The 14,050-nt window shown below is 55.1% G+C and overlaps 1 protein-coding gene across 1 annotated transcript; it reads right to left on the reverse strand.

Moving 5' to 3' along the window:
* Window positions 1-69: 69 nt before the first annotated feature.
* On the reverse strand, window positions 70-12,435 carry LOC122907308 (angiotensin-converting enzyme-like protein Ace3). Its single transcript, XM_044250212.1, has 16 exons — window positions 12,279-12,435; window positions 12,044-12,180; window positions 11,487-11,645; window positions 11,130-11,217; window positions 10,759-10,902; window positions 9,819-10,010; window positions 9,607-9,704; window positions 9,322-9,494; window positions 8,816-9,039; window positions 8,548-8,692; window positions 6,983-7,081; window positions 6,408-6,530; window positions 2,634-2,818; window positions 2,101-2,117; window positions 1,708-1,773; window positions 70-151 (listed from the first exon to the last, which is right to left on the reverse strand). Exons 1-15 carry the CDS (start codon window positions 12,433-12,435, stop codon window positions 1,723-1,725), a joined length of 1,992 nt encoding a protein of 663 aa, XP_044106147.1. The 3' UTR covers window positions 70-151; window positions 1,708-1,722.
* Window positions 12,436-14,050: the final 1,615 nt, after the last annotated feature.

The raw sequence follows: 14,050 nt of genomic DNA on the forward strand, positions 1-14,050 counted from the left end.
CTGGGCTGGGTGTGCCTTTGCCACGCAGAGCCACAATGCCGGATGGGGGCCTGGCTGGCCACTGTGGCTGGGGAATGGGAAGGCTGCAAGTGTGGCCTCCTAGGGGGGCAGAGTTGTCCTGGCTGCCCCTTATTTTGGGGGTGCAGGCTGGCTGTGGAGGAAAAGTGGGGCTGTTTCTCGAGGACTCAGAGCAGGATGCTGAGCTCTGAGGGGGGACTTGGGCAGTGAGATAGTCATTCATTCACTTTCAGACATTTTCCAAGTCTCCACCATGTTCTATGGCCTGTGCTGGCTAAAGATATTATGCAGGGGCACACTCCTGATGGGTGTCCTGTCCTTACAGAGCTACCAGCTAGTAATGGGGACAAATAAGGACATTAAAGCACAGCAAAGTAAAAGCAGTGACAGAAACATCAAATAAGAGTGCTGTGGAGCCTGCAGGCAGAGCAGGGATTTCTTGGGTTTAGCTAGAACTCAGGAAGACTTCTTGAAACCTGGGGCAGAGGTAGGGTCCATGGAGATCTCAGCCCAGTCCCTCTTGTTCCCTGAACCCTTGACATCTGGGTTCAGATCCTTAACCTAGACAGAGCCAGTCCCTTCTTTTCACTGCGTTCCCACCAACTCAACCGTAGCCCTACTGCCTGTCTCTGCGGTTATTGGTTATGAGGCTACTTGCCTCAAGACTCCCCTAATCTCTGACAGGCACTGATTTTCACCCTTGGGGCCTCATTCCCAACTTAGTGAGCCTACATATATTGGATGTGGCATCCCCATGGTGGGCAGACCCAGACCGGAAAGAAAGGGCTAGAAGAGGAAGGAGCAGAAGCTCTCTCTCTCTTTTTACAAGCTTGTCCCAGACTACTCATTTCCCAAATGCCCTCCTACAGCTCTCTTCATCCCATTTTCCCCTCCCCCACTGAGCCTGGAAAGGTGCTGTTTGCCCTGTGCTCCGTCCCCAGGGCAACAGGCCAGGCAGCAGGTGTGTGTGTGTTGAACAAGGCCATCTCTGGAGCGGAGTGGCTGGAGATGAGCTTTGTTTAAATATTAAAGAAGTCAATCATTAATCAAGCCTGGCTTGGTGCCCAGCTCCCCACTGTCTCCATTTGGGAGCCGGGACTGGGCCAGGGAGGGCCATGTTGCATCTCACACAGCTGGCAAGCAGCTTTTGGGGCTGGATTATGCAGCCCAACACAGGGTAGGCCAGGGGATCAGCAGAAAAATGTGCGAGGTAGCCCACGGAGCACAGTGTTCATGAACGGGCACTAGTGATTTGTACAGAATGTCCGGTTCTACTTGACTATGTTTTATAAGGGGATTGAAGCAGTGTCCTGTTTCTAGCCAGAAAGGACAGTCCTTGGGCATGTCCTGGCTCAGCCTCACAGGCTGTGGGAAGAACAGTTTGGGGCATGAACTGGGGTGAGGACTGGATTGGAATGACATAGTCACTGGGTCGCTAACACCATGGTTCCTGAGGCCTCCCTAGGGGATGGAGGTTGGTCCGGAAGCCGGAGCATACATGAAATCACACAAGAGTCAGTAGCCTGCGCACATACATGAGTTCCAGACACACAGTTACAAACCCCCATGTACCCAGATCGGCCACAGCTGCACCCAACTGCAGCTGGACCCTATGCATGCAAGTGGTCTCCTCCCCAGCCCCTCAGCCCTCTCTGCCTTGGCTGCCCTCCTCTTGCCCTCCAGCCTCACCAATCGTACTGGTGTCTAGTCCCAGCTCCACCATTCAGCTCTCATCCACGGAGGCTTCCTGTAGTGCTGTGTGAAAATCCGAATGATCAGGCAGATTGAGCACAGCGTCAGGACCAGGCAGATGCCCAGCAGGATCCACTGTCTTCTGGCAGCTAGGCGGGGCGCCATGGCTACGCCCAGGAAGTAGGTCTTGGGCTGTTTCTCGGGGGCACCGGAGTCCCGTGAACCAGTGTCCTGGGCGTTGGTGTCCTGGGACAGTGACCTTTTTTCCCGGGAGTACAACCTGCAGGCCAGCAGTAGGGCCAGCAGGAACATGACCAAGCTGAGGGCCAGCAACACCCACTGCCCAAATTTGGCCTGGTCAGGGTCCAGCTCCAGACTCAGAAACGTCACCTTGTCTGTGTCTTTTTCTGTGGAAGACATGGGAGTCTTGTAGAGCTGGCAGAAGGAGGGAAAGAGCCCTGGGGTGCCCCAAGGAAATCAGAGTACCTGACTGCCACTGGCCTCCTCCCTCAGCCTCAGGCACCTACCTTCCAAGCCACGCGTGAGGGCACTGCCCTCGAAGGAGGGTGAGAAAGAGGAATAGAAGGGAGGGGAGAAGGAGATGGGCATAGATAGGGCTACATCCCTATGCTTCCCAGTGGTGGCTCTGTGCAAGGGTCAGGAGGAAAGAAGCCCACCCTATGCTCAACCGGGCCTTCTAGCTGAATAGTGTGCAAGAAAGCAACTGAGCCAGTGGCTGGGCTGTGGGCTGTGGTCTTGGTCAAGGCTGCATCAGGTGCAGACTGGGCCATGTAGCAACAGGGCTGTTACTTGTTCAAGCCAGGTCGTAGATAGGTTAGGGGTTAAAGTTGGGTTGGGGTGGGACCTGGCCCAGGGCAGGGCTTGGGGCTGTACCAGAGCTAGCACTAAGGTCATGATCAAACCTTCAAAGGTACAGCTGAAGTCTGGCCAGCCCAGGATCTCCCCATGGCGCACATTCTCGGTGACCAGCCAGTTTAGCAGGGGCTTGAAGTAGGTCATGAGGGCTCTTACGGACACTTCGGGCTGGCCGGTTATCTTCTGCAGAACTTCTGGCCAGGGCTTGCTGGAGCCTAGCTTTAGGGTGTCTCTGGAAGATTGGACACAGCTGTGAGACTGTGTGGGAGTATCAGCCGGTGCTGCTGGGACCCTTTCTTGTGCCCCACCCTGGCCTCACGGCTTTGCTAACCAGGCTCTTCCCACAGTACTCAGCGCCAGGGATAGAATCACAAGCTCTGAAATAAGACTGACCTGCGTTTGAACTCTGTGGGGCTTCGGGCCAGTGACTTAACCTCCCTGAGTCTCACAGTCCATATTCACAAAATGGAGATAACGGTACTACCTCCTAGGGTTGGCCCAATGATTAAATCATAGTAGGCAGGCGATAAATGTTAGGGGCTTCTTATTATTATGTGATGAACATTATTCTCCTGGACTCAGAAAGGCATAAAGTCTTGAGACACTGTTTCCCATGAGGTGCTCTATGTCAGTGGGGTAGGGGCCTTTCCAGTCGCAGGGAGTATTTGGGAGGACTAGGGAGATGGCCAGCGTGGGATGCGCTCTGTGCATTGCCTGAGGCACTGCCTTAATGTCAGCTGTCACCCAGCACACCCCGTGTTTGGTGGTGGCAGGGGGACCAGCCTGTGGCTTGGTGGGAGCACAGTGTTTTGCAGAAGCCAGGGTTCTGGGCTGTTCCCACTAGGGCCCCCTGCAGAGGCAGTGGGGGGCATAGGTTGATCCTTCTTAATCTGTGTCCGAGTTCTGACCAGGAGAGAGAGGGGTTCTAGAGGCCCACAAGTCAAGACTGTGGAGTCTAGACTAACGGGACCCACGTTCAAGACTCAGCAAGTGCTACTCATGGGCCGTATAACTTCAGGCAATCAACTTAGCTCCTCTTAGCCTCAGTTTCTCCGTCAGGAAAATGGGTCCCGTTAATACCCACCTTTCACCGTGGTGCAGACTAAGCCACATCATGGTGGTGAGAGAAGGCTTTGTAGCATGCACACACTTGTATGCATTGCTTCATAAACAGCAGAGAAAGAATGAGAGGGAAACCAAATGTTAGTGGATCCTTGACAGAAACCACCAGGGGAAAATGTAGTTAAGATCTGAGAGAAATGCAGGGAAAAAGTCATCAAGATTAAAAGAAAAACAAAACAAAACCCCACAACTAAATTTAGGTAAGAGGATTTTATCAGATGCGGGTCCTGGGAAAAAGGAAGGACCTGATGAGAGAAAAATTTTGACCACTGAAAGTCTGCCCACTTAGAAACAGTGGAACAAGAGTTTTGACCCAAGCCCGGCTCACAGCCAGCGTGGCTGGCACCTGAGACTTGCAAAGGTTGTAACTGGAACCCTCAACTCCAAGGTGGCTACAAGGTGTCCCATGGACAAGGTCAGGCCTACCACAGCAGCCAGATGAGCCAAGATCTTTGGGAACTTGGATCAAATCCACTTCAACTCTCCATTCCCAGCAGAACCAACCCAGAGCAATCACATATAGGAAGATGAGTCAAATTCTAAGATATATTAAAAAAGCAGCCAAGGGGAAAAAAAAAAAAAAAGCAGCCAAGAATCTTGCCCTCCCCCTTCTCCTCTGCAAGCACTCACCCCCCCACACCCAACCTATATTCCACTCTGCTCTGTGTCATTTCTCCAAAGCTCAGGACATCCTCCTTTCCCAGAGCCCTCTCCTCTGACCTCTGCCCAGACGACAGCATTCAAAGTCCTAAACCTGGAACTTGGGGTCTTCCGTGGCATCCAGGGGTCTGGATGGCCACGTGTGAGGATGCGAGAGCAATGACCAGTGTTGACTGGCAAGTGCTTTGGTGCCATGTCAGATGCTGGCAGCCTCTTGTGCCCTGAGGGTGGTGGTAGGAGAGGGTGTGGTGGGAATGACTGAGGTCAGATGTCCCACCCATCACGTGGTGAAGGCTCAGAGTTAAACGTGAGTTGATGTATAGAAAACAGATGTCGCTATTTCTTGCACTTCTGCTTTTGGGGACAGAGATCCCTTCCTTGTCCCCCGGCGGGACTTCCTCACCCTCTCTGCCTGTCTACCAAAGCCCTTTCCTACCGCACCAGCTCCTTTCTTGTAGTGTGGTCATTATCCTGTGGCCCATTGCCCCCTGCTGGACACAGGGCAGGCTGATTGGCACGTGCACAACTAAATGTTTGCTGAATGAATAAATGATGGGAAGCCAGAGACATGAATGCAAAGAGCAGAGAGGCCCCTTATGTTCCACACGGTCAGAAAAACTCCAACACGGGCCATCGGCTATCATAAACCCCTGCAGTGTGGAAAGAAGGAAAAGCAAGCAGACTAGGTTGACACTCGGCCTGCAAGGTGCAGCCCTCCCTGGGAGCAAAGCCAGGGGAACAGTCCCGCAGCTCCAACCGTCCTAGTGGTTCCTGACAAACCCCATGGTGGAATCAAAATATGCTCCTTAAATTTCTGAAGGATACTAAATTACGTGGCTATGTTAATCCTCTGGGAGACAGGAATAAAACTCAAGATGACCTTAACCAATCAGGGAAATGGACCCCCTGAAAAGGGTTGAAAATTGGTGGGGAGAAGACCATATCAGTGGGTGGGCTCTGCATCTCTGGTGGTGGGAGCACGGACCTTGGAGCCAGTGGACCGAAGTCTAACCTCACCAGACCTGGACCCCTTGATTGGTGGAAGCAATGGCGTGAATGAGAATGCGTTCTGGAGTCAGTTCGGGACTCCAAGTCTGATTTTGCCACTTGCTAGATGAGTGATGGGCAAACATATTTTCTCTTTTAGCTTTGTTTCATTATTTATGAAATGTGGCTAATCATATCCACTCTGCAGGTTCCGACCCGCTCACGTGAGACCTCATAGGAGCGCTCCTCAAAGAGCCCAGCCTCTACCAGCAAATGTTCCCAGCCATCGGGTCGGCCCCCCCACCCCCCTCCAGGTTTGCTTCAGGGCTAAAACCACCTCTGCAGAGGCAGGAATAGAAAGGATGGCTGGATCCCAACTGCAGGAAGAAAAGACTGTGGGTAGGGAGTCAAAGTGGACCACACGCTGACCAGCGCATCCCAAAGGCTGGTGTGAAAGCGACCTGTGTCAGCCTGGGAGCTGCATCCGGGCACCTCCAGGAGGAGGTGGGAAGAGCCGTGTGCACCCGAGGGTGCCTCAGTGCTGCCGAGGGTAGGAAAGGATGAAGGGGGTCGGATGGAAGTCTGGATGCCGGGGACAGACTCCAGTGTGACTTCCCATGGGGGACAGTTTGATTTATTGGCATGTGTGTGTGTGTGTGTGTGTGTGTGCATGCACGTGTGGGGAACCATGAGCACAGGTGAGTGAGGGTGTGTGTAATAGTGAGTGTGTGCAAGCTTGTGTGTGAGAAGGTGCGAGTGTGTGGGTACGAGAATGTGAGAATGACTGTGAATATGAGTGTGTGTGTGTTGTGTGTGTGCAGCAGAGGCCAGAGAGTGCATCTGAGCATGAGGGACTGCACACAAGGAAATGGGCTTTGATTCTTGTCGGAGAGACTGCAGTCTGACACAAGGAAGAGCTTCCCCTACACTCTAAGGCCCATGAGGCCTGGTTGGGGTACCCAGGGTGGCCTGGTGAGGACAAGGGGCCAGGGGCTAAGCGTCCAGGCAGGGGCAGGGGGAGCTGAGAACAAACGAGGGAAGAGAGCACTTACTCCAGGAGCTTCCCAGCCATCTTGGAGTTAGAGATGTCACAGCGGTGCAGGGGGCCCACGTGACCCGAGGCCTTGCACAGCGCTTCGTGGAACTGGAACTGGAGCACGAGGCTGAGGAAGTACCTGGGTAGAGGAACGGGAGGGCAGGCTGGGGAGCTGGTGGCAGGGGTGGGAAGCCCAGAGCCATTTGGAGGCTGGCTGCTCTGATGGGCAGGGGCCCGAGGGCTCTGCCAGGGCCAGTCTTTCTGGGCGGAGGCTCCTTCAGCAAGGTCCCACCTCAGCCAGGGGCTCTCCTCCTTAGCCTTCTGAACCAGCCCTTGCCTCCTCCTTCCCTGCCCTCCTCTTGGGGACAGTAGAAATGATTTAGAACCTTCCCAACAGCTCTGCCCTCCGTGCAGGATCTGATCTAAAAGTCCAAATTGTCCCAGGGTGGGCTGTGCAACCCAACAGATAGGTGGGTTTGTGGGGGGACAATCGGATCCAGGGCCTTCCTGGGAATCCTCAGCCCAGTTCCCAAGCACCACCCCCAACCCCCAACTCCCAGAGCCGCCTCTGCTGGCAGGCCCAGACGTTACCGTATGTAGGGCATGCTGGCAGAGATGTGGAACTTGGCACCGGGATCAAAGTCTTCCTCTGTCCGAGGGATGGGGGGGCACAGGCCCTGGTACTTCAACCTGCCAGGGAGAATGGGGGCCGGTACCACCCAGCTGGGTTCTCAGAGCCTTTTCCCTTAGAAGTATTTGCACAGCTACCAAAAGTGGACTTGGCTGACGCAGGACATTTCATGCATTTTTATAGATGAAATAAATGAGTTGAAAACACAGAGGATTGGGAATCAGCGTCAAATGGTAATAGTGGTTAACACTGACTTCCTCTATGGAGGAACCGTGCTAAGCTCTTCACAAAGACTCACTCGACACTAGCATGGTTCTGGGGACTTGGGAGGGAATGGGCTTCGCAAAGTCTTGCTTATAATCCTAATGATGAAGACGGTTAGAGACCAATCAACAAGGTCGTCTCCTCTGGCAAGAACAGCCAAGAAGAAAACGGAACAGCATCTCTGTGGCATAGAGCGGTTATCATTCCCAGTTTACAGATGAGGAGACCAAAGTTTAGAGGTCAAGGAACTGGTGGGAGGTCACAGAACTAGTCACTGGCAGATCCCATTAACCCTCTGGGCTGTGTGACTGTGGGAAAGTTACTGTCACTGAGCCTTGTTGCAAAATGTTATCTAAGATGGGGGTAAAATGATCCATCCCTGGGATGAGACAAAGTCGATGAAAAGTTCTCATTGTTTGATTATTGGCTCACTGGTCGCCTCTGAGGCATGCTCTGCGGTCAACAGACAGTGGGGTGGTATCTCTCCCAGTTGACAGAGCCTTCTGGCCCAGGAACTTGCCACCTCTCTCCCTGTGCCCCTGGATTCCCCCATATTGGTGGTGGTAGGTGCAGCTGACCCAGGAAGGGAAAGGGCCCCTATAGGTAAGCCCAGATGGCTAGCGGGGTTTGCCCTTGGAGGAGTACAAGGTCAAGACTCTGCCAACCTCACTAGTGAGCCGGGGGCCTGAATTCGGCGGGGGGCGGGGGGGAGGGCTAAGAGGGAGAGTGGACAAAGAGAGGAGCACCCAGCTTTGCCAGGCTGGGGTGCCGTGGGACCGTGGGCTGCTCACACATTCTGCTCCTGCGAATGACCCTGGGACGTTGCACAGGATCAAAGAGACAGAAGGGCCTCCTGCAGAGCTGGCAGCCCCTTCATGGTCACCCCAAACCACGCTGTGCCTGGCAGACTTGAGCAGGTTATACTGAGGCCTGGTGGAGATGGGGTGCCCTGAGATGTCACAGCGGTGCAGGGGGCCCAGAGGTCGGTGAGGAGACATACCGTGGATGCCCCTTGCTCAAGCGGGGTGCTGCCTGACTGCTGGCGGGCTCTTCCAGCAGCCAGTTCTGACCTTGGACATGCCTAAGGATGCTAAACCAGAGGCAGATGTGTGTGTGTGCGTGTGCAGTGGCTGGGTTGGGCCCTGCGCGGAAGATCATAGAGAGAACACAGCATGGGCAGTGTCCGTGAGGCTGACCCGGAAGCCCGGCCCACCAGGGGGCAGAGCGGGCGGAGAGCCCAGGGCGGCCATCCTCTCCCCACCTGAGGTTCCACCACTCCTGGTTGTAGACGTCCTTCCGGATGGTGCCATCGAAGACCTTCCAGCGGAACAGGTCCATCAGGTAGGCGAAAGGGATTAAAGCGATCTTCTCCAGGGCAATGCCCATCAGGAAATTGACCTCCTCCTCTGGGGAAGAGGGTGCAGTCAGGAGGTGGCCCCTGGCTCACCTTCCCTTCAGCTTTTCCCAGAGAGCCCAGGGGGCAGCCTCAGGCTCGGCGGCCCTGCTACGGTTCTCTTGGTCCCCATCACCTGAGTCCTGGTGCTGGTGGCTGAGCAGGCCTCTGCTGAGCAGGTGCTTGTGGGAGGAGGCCGAGAGGGTGATCATGGACCCCACGGCCTCTTCAAAGGCTGGGTTGGCGCCTGCGCGGAAGATCATAGAGAGGTTCTTGTACTGCAGGAAGTACTGGATATGGCCCATCTGGTGGAAGATGGAGAGCAGGTCTTCTATGGTCACCTCGGTGCACTTCTTTATCCTAGGGTTAAAGGGCAGGGGTCAAGGAGCACGGGGAGGCCCTGGGACAAGGGGAGATCCCTGGATTCAGACTCCATGGAGGGACTGGGGCGGTCGGGCTGGAGACCATCAGGGCCTTGGGTGCTGTCGCTTCTCACTCTGGGTACCCCTCACGTTACCAGCTCACATCCTGCTCACACACCTCCTGACACACCTCCTCAGACCAGTGGACGAAGGAGGAGCCACAGCGGTGGGGAAGAAGGGTGAGAGAGGGGCGGGAGGTGGTGCGGGCGCAGGGTGAGACCTGAAGTCCTCGCCATTGTAAAAGTCCCAGGCAGAGGCGTGGCACTCCACCTCCCGTCCGTCAGCCGGCCTTTCCATCATTGATTTTTTCCAGAAGCTGGGAGGGGTGGAAAGCAGCCCCAGGGAGATGAAGAACTTGTCCGCCTCTTCGAACATTTTGGAGGGCTTCCAGTGCTATGGGGAAGAGGGGCTGCGTGGGTCCCTGCCCGGGGAGCAGGGTGGTATGTGGGGGATGGGAGGGTGGGGCAGCGCCAGCAGGGGCAGAGGGATCCCCTGCAGTACTAACCTGGCTTTTCATGTTCTTCGTGATATCCTCGGGGGGCTTCTTCGGGAAGGGCAGGACCAGGTCTAAGATGTTGACCCAGGACTGAGCCCACATGTTCCCTGGAAGGGGTGTACAGGGGCTCAGAGGAGTCTGGGGAGCGCCCCTCCCTTTGCTGGGGGCCAGCCTGGAGGCCCACTCTGGCCACCCCACTCTGCTACCAGCAAGGGCTTTACCCAGCAGGTGAGCGGGGATGGGCCCCCTCGGGTCAATAAGTTCGGGCCCGTAGTAGCGGTGCAGGGCCCGGCGCACGTAGGCGTGCAGGTTCAAGTACAGCGGCTGCAGTTCCTCGTAGAGCTGCTCCAGGTCCTGCTCCAGCGTGTCCGACTCATACTTGGACCGCCACAAGGCCCCCATGTCTGTGTAACCTAGGACAGGAGAGGGGGAGCTCAGAAGCACTTACCACCCAGTCTTCCTGCAGCACCGGCCTGGCAGGCAGGAGACCCGGGCACTTTCTGGGGAAGCCCTGTTCCTCAAGCTCTTCATCTGCCAAATGGGAAATGTGCCCCCCAAGGTCAAGTTCAGACTGGATGAGATCAGGGGTGGAAAAGCGCTTGGCAAAGTACACACTGCGAGCTCCTACCGTGCCTGGTTGGTTAGGACCCAATGAGGCCCTGGTCCTCATGCCCACCTCGAACCCCACCTGTCCAAGCCCTAAGACCACCTGGCTCCTCTCAGATCCTCCCATCGTGGGGCCTGGGCGGCTCTTCCACTTCTTGTTTGCCTTCTTTCAGGCCTTGGGGAAGTGTCTCAAGGCCTTTCCCTTCCCCTTCTCTCTGGGCACTCGTCTAGAGATGTGCATTTGCACAAATCTTGTCTGTCCCCCAGACCGTAGGCCCTGCCTAGGAGGATGGGCATCTTCTGTCTTTTCACCCACAAATCTTTAGAAGCTCTCCAGGGCCTGGCACACAGTAGGTGCTCAAGCAATATCTGTAGACCAATGGTAGTAAATGAAACCCCTTTGCTTCCCCCAGCTGCAGGGCTCAGGGTCCCCATCTCCAGGTCCTACTATTGCCCTTATCCCCTGCAGAGTCTGCTTTGCCCTTCCCACCGAGGCCTGCGCCCTGTGCCATCTGCGCAGACTGGGCTAGCCAGGGTGGGGGGTGGGGGCCTCACCGTTGAGCTTTGCAGCCTTGTTGCTGAGCTGCACGTAGCGGTCAAAGGTCATGCGGAGCTGACGACCCACGGCATCCCGCCAGCCCTGCCAGGCCCACAGCAGCTCCTTCTGGTCCCGGGAGGTGGCCATGACTTCTTGGAGGTCTATGCCAGGGGAAAAAGGAGCCAAGGTGGGACCCGCCCACTCCTGCCTGCCTCCCGCCCTCTCCTGCCTCAGGCAGACCACCCCTCCCGCCCCCTCCCCCACCACACCCTCCAACAAGTGAGTGCCGCTGAGGCAAGGAGGACGATGAGGGGTCGGGGCTACGCTTGTGGAAGGGGCTCATGCTGGAGACTCTAGGGTTGGACTGGGACGAGGCTTGGGGGCTCACCAGGTTCCAGGGGCAGGCAGGGTCCCTCATTCAGGCACACCTGGGCCATGCTGTATGTCGTCTCCATGTAGGCCAGAAGCTGGTTGTACTGGGGTGGGGCAGGTGTCACCTAGAGCAGGCCTGCACCCGTGGGCCCACCCCCAGCACTAGCCCCACCAGCTGGGAGGGGCAGGCCTGTCTGAGGCATCTTCTGCCAGCCTCTGTTTCTCTCCCCCACCCCCCACCCCCCAGGAAGCTCTAGCCCTACCCATCCCCCTCCCCTACCCCTGCCCAGGCAGTCTGGCTCCCTCCCGGCCAGCCCACCCACCCCTGGGGTGGGGAGCATGTGCCTGGAGACCTGGGGGCTCCGTCCATCACCTCCCGGAGCTCGTCCTGGGGCAGGGCCGCCTTGTCTATGGTCTGCAGCTTACTCAGCATGCGCTTCACAGCCGGGTCCTGGAACCTGGAGGTCTTAAACAGGCGGGCCCGGGTGCCAAAGTACAGCATGTGCCGGGACCTCTCTGAGTCCTTGTGCAGCTGGAATGAGGGTCATCATATTTACCATGGGAAGTTGGGGGAGGGAGGAAGGGCCCCACGTTGAACTCCAGGGTCACAGTCCTCCCAACCTCCTCCCAAAGCCTACTTTAAGGGGTCACAATCACTGGAAATTTGCTAAGAGGGAGAAGGGGAGGAGCCTGGGTCCTTAAAAGCAAGGAGGTGATATTTACAAGGAGAAAGAAACCAGAGATTCTGGCCCAGGGAGCTTCTGGGTCCAGCAAGAGGCCCAGAGCTTGCAGCCTGCTTTGACATGTACTTTGGAGATTCTCTCCTTCCTCTAGCTCTGGACAGGGGACAGAAGGTATGCTTCCCCCAATCCCCCCAGATCCCTGAGAAGAGCAAGGGGAGAAGGGGCTGGAGTCGAGGTGGTACCACACCATCTCCTCCCGATTTTTCTTGGTGATGTTGGTGACATAGTTCCACGTGGCCTCCATGAACTGGTTCCACACAATCTGGGCGGTATGTTCATAAAACTGCAGGAACGCCTTTGCCACGGTCTCATTGTAGAACTTGTCTGCGGAGAAGGAGGTAGGCATCATGATGTCCTGGGAGGGGCCTGCCCCTGACTGGTCCCCTTGTCTGGTCCCCGGTTCCTTCAGGTCCCAGCCCCACCTAAGCTCTGATCATCCTCGGTCCTGAGCCAAGGCAAGAGCTGCCCATAACAGAAGAGCACGAATAGGGAAGGTCCATGGCAAGTCCATCTTGTGCCCATGGCCAAGAGAACAGCAGAGCTGGGTGAGGCTGTGGGCCAATCGCAGTCCAGCTCCATATTGTGACATCAGGAGCTGAAGGGTTAGCCACGGAATGTCAGAACTGGAAAACCTCCACCCACCTTCTGGTCCAACCGTTCCCATTTTACAGGTGAGGAGACTGAGGTCAAGCCACATGACCTGGTTCACACAGCTAGTGAGTGGCAGAGCCAAGAAGAGAACCAGCTTTTGATTTTTAGGCCAAAGCTTATTTTGGTCCACTTGGTCACTTTTCCTTGGCATTGGAACCACCCTTGGACCTTGGCCGGGGATTGGTGAGACCCCCTGCCCTCCGCAGGGTGGCATTACCTCTGAGAAGGTGGATAGAAGGATGAATGGGTGAGTGAATGGATAGAAGTATGGAAGTGATGTCTCTGGGTCTCTGGAATCTGGAAGCCCAGTTGTCTCTCCCTGTTCTTTTGATCTAACCTCTTATGTTCTCATTATTGGCTTCCTTCTCTCTTATGGGATGTGTGATCCTCCCTCGGGCAGGACCCTTCCTCCTTTCCCCTTGTCCTTAAATCTGTTTCCCCAGGGATAGCCTCATGCTATGAGTTTGCAGTCAGGAGGAAGCACAGAGGGCAGAGGGCTCTGGGGAATGAGTGGTTGGCACCTTCCAGTCAAGATGCATGTCCCTGAGTACCTGAGCTTGCTTGGAACACCAGCTGGCAGGACCCCAGCTCTCTGCTGGCCTGGTGACTCCCCACTAGCCTGACACACTTAGCGTGTGGGTGATGAGTCCATCTATCTCCCTTCGGGATTTTTTGCTCAGATTTGCTTTCCTCCACACTCACATGCCCTCGACCCTGTGTTCCTTTCACTCCCCCTTCTCAGCCCAGGTGTACCCACAATCTCCCAGACTCTTCACCTCTTCGCCTGAGCCAACATCCCCCAGAGAAACTGACCAAATAACTCTCCAAATATGATGCTATGATCAAAATTATTTAAAACACCAGGAAAAAAAAAAATCAGTGACACTTTTGGGTAAGCTGGCTGACCGAGTTCTGCTTCAAGCATATAGACATGCTTGATAAAATACAGAATTTTGTTGTCCTTAATGATAGTCATCATGCTGTACCTTACGTTTCCCGGGACTTATTTATATTATCACCAGCAGCTGATGCCTTTTGCCCACCTTCACCCGTTTCTCCCACCCCCACTTCTGGCAACCACAAATCTGTTCTCTGTGTTTGTGGGTACAGTTTTTTACCACTTTTTCATTATCCATTCACCTGTCATTAGACACGTAGGTTGTTTCCGTGTCTTGGTTATTGTAAATTGTGTTGCAATGAACACAGGAGTGCAGATAACTTTTCAAGACTGCGATTTCATTTTCTTTGTATAAATACCCAGAAGTGAAATTGCTGGGTCATATAGTGTTCTATTTTTGACTTTTTGAGGAAGCTCTATACCGTTGTCTATAGTGGCTGCCAATTCGCATTCCCACCAACAGCACACAAGAGTTCCCTTTTCTCCCTATCCTTGCCAGCACCTGTTATTTCTTTTTGACAACAGCCCTTCTACCAGGCATGAGGTGCTATCTAATTGTGGTTCTGATCTGCATTTCCCTGATGTTTAGTGATGTTGGCCACCATTTCTTGCACCTGCTGGCCATCTGTATGTCGTCTTTGGAAA

Source organism: Neovison vison, chromosome 5, assembly GCF_020171115.1.
Source record: "Neovison vison isolate M4711 chromosome 5, ASM_NN_V1, whole genome shotgun sequence".
Taxonomy (NCBI): Eukaryota; Metazoa; Chordata; class Mammalia; order Carnivora; family Mustelidae; genus Neogale; species Neogale vison.